At 44.9% G+C, this 14858-nt stretch overlaps 1 protein-coding gene across 1 annotated transcript in view; it reads right to left on the reverse strand.

Annotated features, from left to right (window-relative positions):
- Nucleotides 1-14846, reverse strand: part of LOC119461060 (SEC14-like protein 4) — a 30061-nt gene extending 15215 nt beyond the window's left edge. Inside the window, exons 1-5 of the mRNA XM_037722238.2 lie at nucleotides 14700-14846; nucleotides 9207-9276; nucleotides 4641-4684; nucleotides 3077-3139; nucleotides 1548-1641 (exon numbers count right to left, since the gene is read on the reverse strand). Coding sequence (XP_037578166.1) covers nucleotides 1548-1641; nucleotides 3077-3139; nucleotides 4641-4684; nucleotides 9207-9276; nucleotides 14700-14738 — 310 coding nt within the window. The 5' untranslated portion in view covers nucleotides 14739-14846. The remainder of the gene's footprint in view (nucleotides 1-1547; nucleotides 1642-3076; nucleotides 3140-4640; nucleotides 4685-9206; nucleotides 9277-14699) is intronic.
- Between the last annotated feature and the right edge of the window lie 12 nt (nucleotides 14847-14858).

Below are 14858 nucleotides of genomic sequence, written 5' to 3' on the forward strand. Positions count from 1 at the left end.
GCATAAAATTGACATGACTAACTGTGAGTCCATTGTATTACAATCTAGTGTGAAATACTGTGCGTAGCATGCGCGTAAGAAACTGCAGTACGATGTTAGAACTTTACCGTATGGTAAGGCTAAACAATAACGACCTGTACTTGTGCACATACGAGAGAGCTAGCATTTGAGCTAGCAAAGTGTTTTTCATATTCTTATCTGACTGAGGGATTACTCAAGGAGATTCTGTCGCTACAGTTTTCGTGGGTCATAGGAGTATGAGGCACTTAAAGCTAGACCTTGGAAGATTGAAATATGGCATGCTTTGTACTTATGGTCCCATCAACTCGCCTGGCTCACGCTTACGCTTAAAACAAATCCAAGGAGCCCGGATCAAGAGGAACGCGACACCTTAATGTAGGGGAACGACTATCTCTATGACATAATCGTACCATTTAAAGCCTTACTACCTACGTAAACTTTTTCTATAGGCTCTGAAACACTTAACTGTCAAACGACGCCTCCCAAATTTGATAATACTACGTCGAAGGCACCGCCGACAACAAATCAAACGCAACGCTAACGGTGAAATGAAGCTCGGGAGCTTCGGTTTAACTGTCGGCGAACAAGGTAAGCCTCACTTAGCCTCGAGCCAACGTTTCGATAAGGGAACTCATCTTGAGACAAATCCCCTTATCGAACAGCCGTTCCAATTTGAGGCCTCCCTCGTTTGCCCAGTGTTGTTCACTTCGTCTCCATATTCTTGTGACACCTATGTCTTCCGATGAGTCTCTCCACACGGAAAACCGGAGGTACAGCTATTCGAAAAAAAAGAAAAAGGGGGAGCGTGGGGAATCTCAGGAATTCCTGAAACGATCACCACACACTTGTGTGGCTTTGAAAAATGCCTTGTGTCTGTCTCGTTACTCGTCCTCTGGTCCTTTGCATATTCTGGCGCTGTTTTTTACTTGATTTGAAAAATGCCCCGTCCAGTAGCGTGAAATGTTTGTACAGCTTTTTAACCCCGCAAAGCTCTAGCACCATTCCAATATGAAGGAAAATTACAACAACTTCCTCACTTTATTTCTGGCCACGGAAAGTACTTACGGACTCAAAAAGGAACAAGTAATTTTTTCTCAGACAAACATTAGCATAAAAAGTCATTCGTTCCGTTGACTACCAGCGACTGAAAACTTGCTCCAGCATATGAAACAACGCTACTATAGGCTTTGCTTAAATAAATAACAGTGTGGAAGTGTCAAATTGAGCGTATTAAAAATGATACGTTGTACTATGTGGGTTTGATCATGCGCTCAACCCTTACAGAAAATAAGCTACACTGCGTTCCATTTCTTCACCTAAAATGCCACACCTCAAACTCTTAGTACGCGGTTATATATTATATTTCCCATAAATTAAGCTGTATATGCAAACAAGATTTCTATTCTGTTTGCTAATGCGCCGACAAGACGCAAAGGCATATGGCGAGATGCAATGTCATGCAGTCGCCGGTGAAGAGCAGTTGCGGTTACGCCGCATTGAACGCGTTAAGCACATGGCGGACCCACCTCTGAAGTCGCCGTGTCCTATCGGTACGATGTAAACGGGGCAACCCTCTCGGTCATGGTTAAATATTCCACCAGGAAAGTATTTCTTCAGAACCTGCGAGATCCACGAAACCCATGGTAGGTATAGTGTGAAAGCGATTGGCGGAATATTTATTTAAATATTGTGCCCACTTTGATAGGGCACAGATGAACGCTGGTAAATTATAAGCAAAACGTCGGTCTGGTCGAAGAATGGCTCTGACGGGGCATCATGGGCTGTTAATACGGACGAAGTAATGGAATACTGCAACGCACTATATGATGGTTGCTTGGTATGCAAGAAAATGTTTGAAGGGAAGCGCCGCGAAGGAACGCGTTCAGTGCTTCACGAGTGCTGTAGCCGGACGGTGCTGCTTATGCAATTGGGAAAGTTCTAGTCTTACGGCGTAAGTTTGCGGCACCCAGGAAGTGATAACGAAAATCGCCTACAGATATCTCTCTTGCTTAAACCAGTGACTCATATAGGAACTCGAGTTTCACACGTAGATAAAATTTCGCGGTGAATTTCTCTCTTTTTTTTTTGTGATGTCTGAACGCAGCTCTTCTCATCGTTTTATGTCGTCCATGATGAATCAAAAGGGAACGTAGTCTCCGGCGGTGCTGCAAACTCTGTGTACTTGTGTATACGTGTATTGAGTGTATTTTTTGCACGATTAGCACGCGACGGACGAACTGATTAAAGCGCGTTGTCAAGGATGCCACCAAGCACGACACATCTGTACGCAAATGGAGCACAAAAGAGCTCATGGTTAAACTGAAGAACCATTTATTCTGGCCTCTCTTGTCAATGCAACATAATTAGGTCGGTTTGGTTGCCAACATCTTCGGGTTTGTCAAACGAACTGGACGATATACAAGTAGCACCGCGCGTACGTCCTCTTTTCTTCGTTTCTTTCTGTCTTTCTTTCTTTCTTTCAGATTTGTTTATTTGGAAGGAATTTTTTGGGAGTCACCCACGTGAAAACCACTTAGAAACAGCTTAAGTGTGCCTGGGGGACCTAATAACAGCAACATACTCGTGTCACAGGAATGTACACAGACTATTGTGCAATTAGATAGAGTGCTATGCGCAAACTTTAGGCCGTGTTCGAACCGCTAGTCCAAGAATAGCTGGTAAGATAATTATGAGGTCCGAGCCAGACACTGTCCTTCGTTCAACACTCTAGGGTACAGCGCCATCTGCCCTGCAAGTAGACTAAGTTTCTTATTTCAGAACGATGACACGATGAGGCGCGCTGCGTTATTGTGTTGAGATAGGCTAAATACAGGCGCGATCATATGGACTTGATCAAGCTTCATGCAGTTCAGTTCTTACGAGACGTGCTCAAAAGCTAGCGCTGATATTGATTAAGCATGCCTGCACAGAAAAGAACGCAGATTTTCAGATGCGTCCCGTCCCATGCCGCTTTACCGACGAATTTGATCTGTTTACAGAAAATCTACTGAATCTGTTTCGATCTACGTACGGAATCGGTAGGGGCGTTACTCACCGGGTGGCACTCGTACCGCTCGATCAATGTGTCGATCTGATTCTCCTCTCTCCACCGCAGGTTCTGCCGGACAAAAAAATAAAAAATAAAAAAAATAAAAAATAAAAATAAAAAAAAATAGTGAAAGCTTTTTCTGTTTCTTTCTTTCTTTCTTTCTTTCTTTCTTTCTTTCTTTCTTTCTTTCTTTCTTTCTTTCTTTCTTTCTTTCTTTCTTTCTTTCTTTCTTTCTTATTTTTTGGGCGAGAGCAGGGCATAACAAAGCCATCGTGCAAAGTGCCAATTACAATCAAACATTAGCGTGAATTCGCTATAAGCTAACGATATATATACAGGGTGTTTCAGCGAACACTTTCAAAATTTATTTGAGGTTGCCTGTGACAGATAGCCCAATTCTAGTTAATGAGCTGGTCTACTCGAAGAGGCGGACATTACTTGCACGAAATATTGGAATGCATAATCGAAGAATTAACAAAATGCACTAATTAAGTTTTTAACTAATTACCTGATGGCCCATATTGCACTTTACAAATTGTAGCCGTGGAGTTCGCAAGGCGGATCCACATAGAATTAATTCTCAGGATGGCACCACTTTCGAGACATTAATTCCCGAACTTTGCGGAGAAATGCATTGGCGTTCCAGTTAATTCTTTGCGTCAATGCATAAAGCGACGTTTTCTTAAGAACCTAACTGGAACGTCATTGCATTTCTCCGCAAAGTTCGGGAATTAATACCTCGAGACTGGTGTCATCCCGCGAATTCGTTCCAAGTGGATCCGCCTTGCGAACTTCACGGCTACGTACAATTTGTAAATTGCAATATGGGCTATCAGGCAATTAGTTAAAAATTAATTAGTGAATTTCTGTTAATTATAGGATTATGCATTTCAATTTCTTGTGCAAGTAATGTCCGCCTCTTCGAGTAGACCAGCTCATTAACTAGAATTGTGCTATCTGCCACAGGCAACCTTTAAAGATTTTTGAAAGTGTTCGCTGAAACACCCTGTATATATTTTGTTGGTGCTACAATTGGGCTTCATAGTGTTTATCCAAGTCGCATGATTATGCTCTTGAGTGACGTGAGCGAGAGAAAGAGAAACGCTCCTCAATGGCTGCTGGAGATGTTTGCCTGGCCATACGCTTGGCATGCTACTGCAGACAAGTGGAATGCGTGAAATGATACGCTCATTATACATTATGCACGATAGACAGCGCACACAAGTAACAAGCGCACTTGAACCTTGAAGCAACGCTGCTTCAAGGTCCAAAAATGTTCTGCAGCTCGAAGGAGGCATGACGTAAATTTAATGCAAATTGTAGCCCGGCTCTCGGGGTCACCGATTGCCGAAGCACTCTACAAAGGTGTCCTTGTCGAAAATGCGGCAGGCATGACTGTCGCTCACTGCTCTCGAGGTAATGCGTTGTATAGTGCGCGACGATTAATTTCGTGAAGAAAAGGAACGCGATGACGCGCAGCTTCCATGTGACACCCTATCAGATTTTCAAAGCCGCGGATGTTAACGTCGGGTGAATGACACGATTCTCTGCCTTCACCATGCCTACTCACTCTGCGCAGAAGCTCTTGTGCCTTGGCCACATCGAAGTCTCGTGCTGTAAGTGAAAAAAAAAAGAAAGAAATTGCTCACGTTAATTGTGGACATGTCCGTGAGAGTCTGGCAGTTACGCCACTCACAGTAATATGGCAAATCAGTTCAGAGATTAAATCTATAGAGGTTTAATCGCCTTCCTTTTTTTTTTTTTGCCGGGCGCGCATTGATAACGCGCGTTTTGTTTGTTTGCCTATTTAGGGTGTGTTCAAAGTGAAGTTGGCCCTAGGTAGTACGCGGACTTATCTCACAGACTTGACTCTCCACCGAACCGAGCAGCAGCCACCGCGCAAGGCCTTGGCTCAGCGTAAATGCGACGGGAGAAACTGGGGTAACTGTTGAGAGCCGGGCGACTGGCAAATTATGGGATATAAATCTGGGTGATCAGTAGGGGCGCTAGAATCCAACGAGTACTACGGAGCGATTGCATGTATACGCTCTCTAACGAGTACCGCAGGATTACCACATATTAAAGGATAATGTAGTTAAGCTAAGATAACGCATTGGAGGCACTCACTATTCACTCTGCTCTTGGAGCCAATTATCCAGAGAAATGACCGCATCATGCTATCCTAAGCATCCTCATTAGGCTACCCAACTGCAGCTGCCCGCTGTCGAGAAAGAAATCTTCAATACTGTGTCTTGTTCGGAAGCGTAAAGTAGCTTGGCAAGTAATCCACAAACTGCGCGTGCCTTTTAACTTATTTATATACAAGGCCGGCGAGTGTGCAAACGGATGCGTTCTTTTTCGCAAAAATTTAGATGCATTGGGTCGCTTGACTTTTGGCGACACGATGACGGTAGTGGCGTAATGTCACCGGCGTAGTGCACTTTCCTTTGCCGCGTCTGTCTCAAGAAAAGACGAGCTTCGGACAGTAGGACGACTTCGTTTCTTTGTCGTCGCCGCGGGTATTGCTGCATTTGCGAAATTTAGCATTCAGAGCGTGCGCAGACTGTGGCTGCGTGTCTCGTGTAGTCCTAAGAGCAGTGCATTTTAAAGGGTGCTCGTAGCAAATGGAGCAGTTTGTGTCGTATTTGAAAGGTTACCAATTGTATGCGCGCCACTTGTTCTTAAATTGTGTGTTTTCACGTCCCGATTCAGCAGTGTGGGTCATGACGGACGCTGTAGCGGAGGGCTGCGGAATTATTTTGGGCAACCCAGGGTTGTACACGCAGCAGAATGGCATTTGTCACACAGCCATACAGTGGCGGAGCGTACTCTTTGTTCCAAAATTTGAAGAGAGCGATCACTGTATTTCTGTAACGTAACGCATGGCTGCGCACACCAGTAGATTAAGCTAACGTGCTGTCCGGCAATTTCTTTCAACCCGACATGATTTTTTTTGTCATGCGACGTCTGTTGATGGCTCTTCACTGTATTCTGCGTCTGTCGAAGCACATTGGTAGGATTTAGTTGAAATGAAGTCACGAGGGAATTCCACTGCAATACACGTACAATACACTCGCAACGCCAGTGCACATAAGGAGTGTGCCTTTACGTACGCCTTGTGCATTATTAGCATGTAATCATGCCAAATACAGTCGAGTGAATGCTGGAAGTTGTTTTAGGGTGGTGCGCTACGCCGGCCCTGTGATTTACTAACGCATGCACATATTAACTTATAAGCATTGGTAAATGCGAGAAATGTCACACCGCTACACTGGACGGCGACGCGATATATATACTGCGATACCCCACCCCTGTTGCACGTGTTTCCTGTAGGCTGTCGCACGTGTCTTGGTGAACGCACAAAGGAACCTTTGCTATGGCTAATTATGTATTGCGATGTATATTATTAGCGACAACAGAAGCGGCATATTTCGGTACTGCTTACAGTAGCTAACACAAACACTACATGTGAGCGGCGCAGTAGTTAAGCACGGTGCAGAGTTAACATGTTTCCCTGTGCTATAGTGTGCGAGGTATGTCTCAGAAATAACGGGACTAGGCCTCTTCTGTGGGCTATGTGAAAAATAGGGGCATGATTCTTGATGTAATCAAGTAACGTGATGTCTTAGTAGTGTATAACTATAATTTGAGGATTCTGCAACTATTTGACTTTTTATAGCACACATTCATTCGCACCCTCATATTGTCACGTCGTTCAGCTGCGACAACTCAGGAACGAACCGGGGACGAGGATCAACGACTCAACCTGATATTTGTTGTCTGGTTGGAGAAGAATCCGCCAGAAACACTTCAGATGCTTCGGCAAGTGTATGAAGATAACACCTTGTCACGCACACGTGAGTTTAGGTGACACAAGAGGTTTAAGGAGAAGGCTACAGCGCGGAACCGACGGAGACAGGAGAGGCGCACAATGAACACAGACACAGCGCCGTGTCTGTGTTCTTTGCTCCGTGCTGTAGCCTTCTACGATGTTCAACCAACAAGCCCAATTGGTTACTCTGCTCAGGTTCAAGGAGGGGCGCAAGGAAGTGGAAGAAAACTCCAGAAGCGGGAAATCTTCATTAAGGAAGACTGCCGGCAACGTCGAACGGGTAAGACAGAGAAAGAGCAGGCAATCTGTGCAGATTGTCGAATAACTGTTCGAATAATTACCAGCCAGCTGGATGTGCAAAGTGACAGCGTTTGGAAAATTATCACTGAAGATTTCTGCATCCACGAACTCTGTGCATGAATGGTGCAACGGCTGCTGAATTCTGATAAAAAGGAGCTTCACATGCAGTTGTGTGAACACGACTTGATTCGAAGAGTCATCACTGGGTATGAGACATGTATTTGTAAGTATTACCTAGAGTTCAAGCACTAGAGCTGTAATGAAAGTCTCCGACGTCGCCGAGACCAAAGAAATCAAGGCAGTCCAAGCCAGAAGTGAAATACATGCTGATCACGTTTTCCAATGTGAGGGGCATCGTCCACACTAAGTTATTGCCACAGGGACAAATAAATATCCAGCAAGGAATACGGAACTATCTTGCTATATTCACGTTAGTTAGGGCATAATGAAGAGGCGGGAGTTGTGGCAGGAAAAATCTCGACCGCTGCATCAGGACAACGCAGCAAATTGCAACGCCATCAGCACCCGGCAGATCCTGGCCACAAGAAACATCACTATCCAGATACAAACTCCATATTCCTGTGACCTTGCCATCTGTAACTTTTAATATTATCCAAGCTGACGGTGATTATCAGAGGGGCTCGGTTTGAAGGCGTGCAGGCGATCAAGAAGGTGGCGGTAATGACGGAGCTTCGGAATATTCTAGAATAATCCTTACATCAGTGTAGAGGCGTGGTAGAGTAGGGTGGAAAAGCGTTTCAGATTGCAGGGGTTTACCAGAAAGAGGCACCTTGTGTTTTGTCGTTTGGCATATAAAAAAAAAAGTATAATTGATACCAGCCCCGTTGCTTTTCAGATAGAGCTCCTATATATGTGCTGACTAAGTGTCTGGAAAGGCGAACGAAAGAGCAATGAGTGCGGCGAACACATAAGTATGTGGCTAAATTTGCGATTGAAGGAGCGGGAACCGATTTGGAACACAATAACAATAATAAAATAAAGGAGAAAGACAACAATTTCAACAGGATGAAACAATGTGGCGACGAATTCAAACGACGAAATTGTGACATCCACAAGTGTTATACATCAATAGCCACATTACGCCCGCAATAGCCTTACACTCGCCAGAAAGCCAGCGTACTCGCGAAAAGCAACTGGGCCTGCTCGACGTGCCACAGTTTGAAAAATCGGAGGCTGTATTCTTGCCCAGTTGTCTGGACTCAAGATGTCGCTTTCAGCGCTGAATTAGCTAAGTGGAAGCGGACACGCACGCACGCACACAGAGAGAGAGAGAGAGAGAGAGAAAGAGATAGAGAGAGGCATTTATGATGATAGAAAAGCTGAGAGGTCGGCCTGAATCAAAGTTTGAAGCTGCTATACAGCGTTGCGGAAGGGAAATGGTTGTAAAAGGAGAAAGAGGAAAACGTGCTGATGATGAAGACGAAAATGGCAGTGAATGAATTTGAACAGCGAAGACTCTTCAAAGTCTCAAATCCAGACCACTCTCTTGCAAGAATTTGATGACAGCATTTAGAATATAATGGCGGCGACAATTAGGGGCCGGTCAAGGTCACAATAGAACTTTTACGGACAAAGGAAGTGTGTTGTCAGGGTTCTCGTAGCTCCAGTGAGGCGTTTGCGCCGGACGTTACGTCACACAAAAGTGAAAGCATTCCCGAAAGTTATCTATCTCGAATGGATGGTTTGCGTCGACGTCCTTGTGGCCGCCATCTTGGGATACTAGCACGTCCAGAAGCTGCGTAAACAAGAAACTTGACAGCATGACAGGCGCGTCTTGCGCCGAGCGACAAATCGATAACAGTAATAATCAGGCCAAGAACAGTTACCGTCAAAAAAGCAAAATAATATACGCGTGATGATACGGTGCACTGACGTCATCGTGGCAGCCATGTTCGGGTACCAGTACGGTGAGAAACTGCGTCCGTGACGTCACGGGACGTCATACGAACGTCACTCCGCTTACACGAATGCCGTTGCACTCACCTCGAAGCCAGCGCAGCAGGTAAGGGTCAGTGAACTGGTCTTGCCAAATATCCCGTAGAGCCTCTTTAAGCTGTTGGAGGTTGGAAAAGGAGTAGTCAGGGAAGGGCATGTGCGCATCACATCCAAAATACGTACATCGTTTTGTTAGTATACAACACCAAAGACACTCCCAAATGTCTGTATGTATTGTAATGTTCTTCTTTATTCACAAGCCAGATTTTCTGTAATTCTAAAGCTTGCAGAGCCTGGAATGGTGTACCGACAAAAAAAAAAAAAAAAAAAAAAAGAAAGAAACAAAATAAGAATTACGTTTGGAGAATTCTTGGCGCCGCTCATTTCTCGCGAATCCCTGGCCATTCGTGAAAATGACGCCCTCGTGAATAGAAAGTCGTTTATCGTATGTTACGTATTGGACTTAGATACTTTAGATCATTGCGAAGAGCCCATATGATAAAGCTGGTTAAGACTGCGAAGCAAAAAAATGATGCAGCAGAGAACGTAAGCAGAGAGAAACAAACAAAACTACGCAAAAAATGACGCTAGAGCGGAGCAACAACGCTCCTTTGGTTGTTCGCGCTGCTTTCCGTATAGAATATGAACTGTAAGGAAGCCGAACTCGCTAGCTGGAATATACTTATTGTCTTTGCCGTTCTGATTCGAAGATGCCTAACTTATAGCCGCGTGCATTTACTATCGCGCTCAATATGGGCTGCAACACTTATGCACTCGCCAATTTTGCTTTCACTAAGAAAAATGACAGGTGCCATTGTTTTTTGTAGATAGGGTGCTTCCATAAATTAGAACGGCGTTTAGTTCATCTACTTTTCCTTTACGTGCAAGCAGTGCCATGTCTTGGAGCCCCTTCTGTAACGAATTCCCGTTTTGCAATGCATATTGAGCACAACAGTGCGTCCTTCGCCAGAAGTATGACGAACTAAGGCTGCATCTCGCTCTGATATCGCGTCAGAGGAGCTGTCAAATCCTGTTATCACGCATCGACTCAGACAAATGCACGCACGCACGCACGGCTATGTTGCAGTTGTCGTCACGAGTACGAAAGACCAACGCTACACGGACCGGCATAAGCCAACTAGAATTAGTGTAACTGCATGCAACTGAATCGCCCGAAGAATAAGATAAACGCAACCTTGCGCCAAATTTATGGCGGTGTTCTGCGCGGTCTGATCAGCTGAAGTTTCAGCGGAGTCTGATGAACCGGTTTGCCCGCAGATATCTCTAGAACTCTCGATGGTGGTGCGCTGCGGCGCCGCAAACAGAGTGATAGATTTGCATTCCGCTCGGATTGAAAGACAATAACTGCTAGCAGCGAGAGCCATACGCACTTGGGAGCGAGATAACACTCATGCCGGATCGGTGAACGTGCAGTTACAGCAGTGCTATTCTTTATTCGCACTTCCGTGCAGTGTTCGAGTGCCTTAGACGGAAAGTGCGGGCATATCTACCTGTACGCATCACTGGTATCACCTCAGTAACAGCGGCGCGGGTAACTGCTCTTTTCGTCCTTTAACCACGCTAGCCTTACGCAAGGACCAGTTCTAAGCAATCAGGTCCTCGCGGAAATACTTTCGTTTGGCACGCTGCCCGTGTCACGCGCGACAGAAAAGCTGAAATGACTGTAGCCTTCCTGGTGACTGCGGCGCAAGTTGAGAAAAAAAAAAAAAAAGCAGGGGAGGTAGGGGAATGTATAGCAGATGCAAAAGAGATGGAGGTACGATCGCGAGCGCTATACAAGCCGAGACAGAGATTTAAGCATATAATGAGAGATGCATCCTTAACACCAGCGACTGCATTGATCCGCTCAACGGGGCCACCTGCGGTAATTCCACTTCACATTGTTTTATCAAAGATGACTACAGTACAAGCAAAAGCAAACTCAGAAACAAAATAAATAAAAAAAAACGAAGGAAAGCGTAGAAAGCAAAAGGACACGCAAGTCTTCGGCGTTCGGGTCGTACCAGCCTAAGGTGGGCGCTGAAGATTAGAAGCTCAGATATTGTTTCGCAGTGATCAGCATACAGCGCGAGTTCTTTTTTGAACGAAACAAGAAACTGGAATTTGTCTGGCGTAAGCCAGTTAGTAAAATATTCAGACTGTTCGCAATCACGCGTCGAAAACCCTCACCTCTTTCGCGATATTTGCTTTCATTGCCCAGCTGGGTGTTGGCGAGAGAGAGTATACATGTATAACTTTGCGAGCACGTATAATTTCATGTAATTGCCACGTGCATGTTAGTATTGCCGACATTTTAAATAAAAAAAAGGTAATTATCCTGCTAAAATGTATTTCAAGGTCGCGCCATAGCTATAGGCTTTATGTCAAGTTTAGTACTGCGCATAGCGACGGCTGTGCCGACCAGCATCGACGGCAATGCTAATAAAAAAAATACTAAAAAAAACCGCCGCGTATCCCAAGTATTCGATGACGATCATGAAGTAGAACATTGAGGGGGAAGATGAAGAGAAGATGAAGGAATGAATGAATGAATGGATGGATGAATGAATGAATGAATGAATGAATGAATGAATGAATGAATTAATGAATGAATGAATGAATGAATGAATGAATGAATGAATGAGGTAGTCTTCAATCGTGTGGGATAAACCCAGGTTTAAATGGTGAGAAGAAAGAAAGGAAAGGAAAGTAGATATCGAGGCTAATATTGACCCGCGAGTTAGCTTCGACGACAAAGTTTCGCCAGCGCGATTAGAGTGTTGCGTGCATCGCTTGCATAGTGCAACACTCTATTTGGTTTCAAGTGATTCCCAAGTCTAGCGCGAGGCTTGAACGTTGTAGCACTTGGGGTGAACATAACCGAGTGCTGCTGCCTTCACTTCAGGCGCGTTCGCAATGTAGGCCGCGCGAACTCGCGCCCGGGGTACGAGGATTTGCGCATCGCGTTGGATACCACGAGGCAGGAACATTCGTTTGGGCGGATGGCTCATCAAGACTAGACAAGGGGTTCTGGGGAGATTCAAGCCGTTTCTTTCGTGTTAGACGTCGGGAAGTAAAAACCGCGGCCAATTGTATAGCGACTCGCCAGTGTTGAGACGTTAGCGAATGCAAAGCTTGGCGATTGTTAGGGGCCCACAGCGAGACTAAAGGACTCGTATATAAAAGCATTAGGGGATAATAACGCCAGCTCAATCGGTGGACGACGGATGGAGGAAAATCTACCGCACGCAAATGCACTTTGCGGCAGGCAGCCAAGCCAAGTGGCCAAACCAGTCCTGCGCGCACGCGATGTCTCTTCGTGGCAAAAGAACGTCGAATGACATTTCTGGAACATCACGCTATTACGAAGGAGCCCTTAGTCTCTAAACTAGCGTTCGAAGGTGTCACTTTCACTAGTCTTTCAGCAAAGCTTTTGGTGAAATAATTGTCGAACTGCTGACAAAGTTAAGACGACGGGTTCCCGGAAGTTTGCACCCAGGACTATGGGACGATCAACTGGAGGCTGGCAGCGCGTTCACGTCTGATGTTCAGCTCTGCGGTGGTAGGGAACAGTAGTCCCGTCTTCGCAACTCGGACGGTGCATGAATGTCACGCGTGCTTGGACCCTTCGCTAGCTATTTCTCAGCCGGCTGAAGACAAGATGGAACATAATGGATCTGGGAGTAGAACTGTGAGCTGCATGGTCAAGTTGTGTGCAGCATTAATCTATGAAAAAGCACTGCCGGGTTTTTTTTTTTTTTCACATGAAAGCATCCTGAATGAGAATACTGAGTTGAGTTGTATTAGTAAATTAACCTACCGCAATGTAAAAGAACATTCTCATCGTGATAGGAGGCTGGGTAAAACATCACAGCCGCGAAAAAAATAAGAAAGCGTGCGGCAACGCTGTCTCGCCGTGCCGTCGTGCATTTTGACAGCATGCACTTGGTCCTCGTTAATTGTTTCTCTTCAAAATGGGCTGCGTTGTATTCTAAATGAGTCATACGCCTAACTTAACAAGTGTCGAGAACTTTCACTGCGCTACGACAGACCAAATACGGGAACATACTTTGAAATGTATGACATCACATTGACGTAGCGGTGCGGCGATTCCGAAGCGAAATTCAGAAAATTAAAACTTGGCCTTTATTCGCTCTTCTAGTAATGAACTCCTTCTCAAAAAGTTGACAAAATTAAAGTGTTGGAACAATAATTTAGCATTATAAATTGGTTTGGTTCCTTCAATTTAGTGTCCATTTAAACCAATGCATTTGAAACTGTGTTCAAGTCTAAATGAAACAGGAGAGCATTGTATGTTTTCACTAGGCGAACACTTCACCAGTCTGAAATGACATCGCGACCCTTGATAGAATATGAGAACTAACGAATTTGGACTCACCGCCTCAGTTTCATATGAAAATTGGGACTTAAACACTTGAAATTAAATGTCTGTAGCATAAATGCGTGCACCTTTCCCAAGTCGATTATGTGTGTCAGAGAGATTGGTGTCAGAAAAGGCCGAGAGGTATGAAAATCCTCAAATACCATTTAAATGTCTCCCATTTTCTTACCAAATTAGAAAATCCTCTTGACAAGCATTACATTTCTGGATTGACAAATACTGCATGCTGCGCGAATCCGTACACAAGTCTTATACGTCAGCAAATTGTGTTGTTACATTTAGCTCTTGCAGACGTCAGACATAATAACGGCAGGATAAAAAAATTATGTTCCAGCAGTTTATGTTCAACGTTCCAGCAGTCACAGTTGTGATCGGCAAGAGGAGAGAATTCATTATCGGAAAGGCAGGGAGGTCGGCCAGTACAGGGCGTTTTTGTATACGGCTTTCTTATCTTTTTGCAAGCGTCCCTCTGCCTTTTTATGCGTTCGCACCCACTTGTAAGACAAGTATCATTTTTTTCTGTGATAGGTTAAAAGATATTATGAAAAAATTGTTAGTTTATTTTATTCAGGTAAGTGCTACCGTTGGATTGTCGCTAGAGCTGTTTAGACATGAAATAACTTGACTGTGACAGTTACTTCCATGTGTAATCTACATTTATTGACATACACTAAAGATATCTCTCCCACCCTTTCCCCGCAAAAAAAATTAATTAAATAAAAAATTATTTGGTTGTTTCGGAAAAGGATCGGCACAATGCCTATTCTAACACTTCCTGGAGGCATCCCTGTAACACCGCCTGCAACTCTAGTAACATGCTCTTGCTGTAAAAAAAAATGTTTTGAATCAAATAGCCTATAAAGCTGAATCTCAAGTAACAATAAAAGAAGCAACGAAACAGCGAATTCAGCGACCCAGACAGAACAATACGAAGAAAAGAAACCAAGTGGAAGAAGACGAAAACCATGTGCCACATGTTTCACGGTGAACGATGACTGCGCCAGATTTGCCTCTAGTAACTCTTTTATGAAACATCGTGGAGTGCAGCAGTTCGCGCTTTCCCCGGTTGGCCACCGTTCAAACAAGCAGCGTTCGCGCTCGCGGGCTTTCGAAGCAGGCAACATTCTCGCCAGACTCACCTGTTCGAGCGCTCGCTTCTCCTGAGCGTCGCCTCCCATCGTCGAGGGAAGCGCTGCGACTTTCCTGGATGATGCCGCAGCCGCCGTGAACTGTGGCCACCACACCACCACGGGCCCCACTGAGAAGTTTCCCGCTACTCGTCTCCTAGTCAGCGAACG

Source organism: Dermacentor silvarum, chromosome 8 (assembly GCF_013339745.2).
Source record: "Dermacentor silvarum isolate Dsil-2018 chromosome 8, BIME_Dsil_1.4, whole genome shotgun sequence".
NCBI lineage: Eukaryota > Metazoa > Arthropoda > Arachnida > Ixodida > Ixodidae > Dermacentor > Dermacentor silvarum.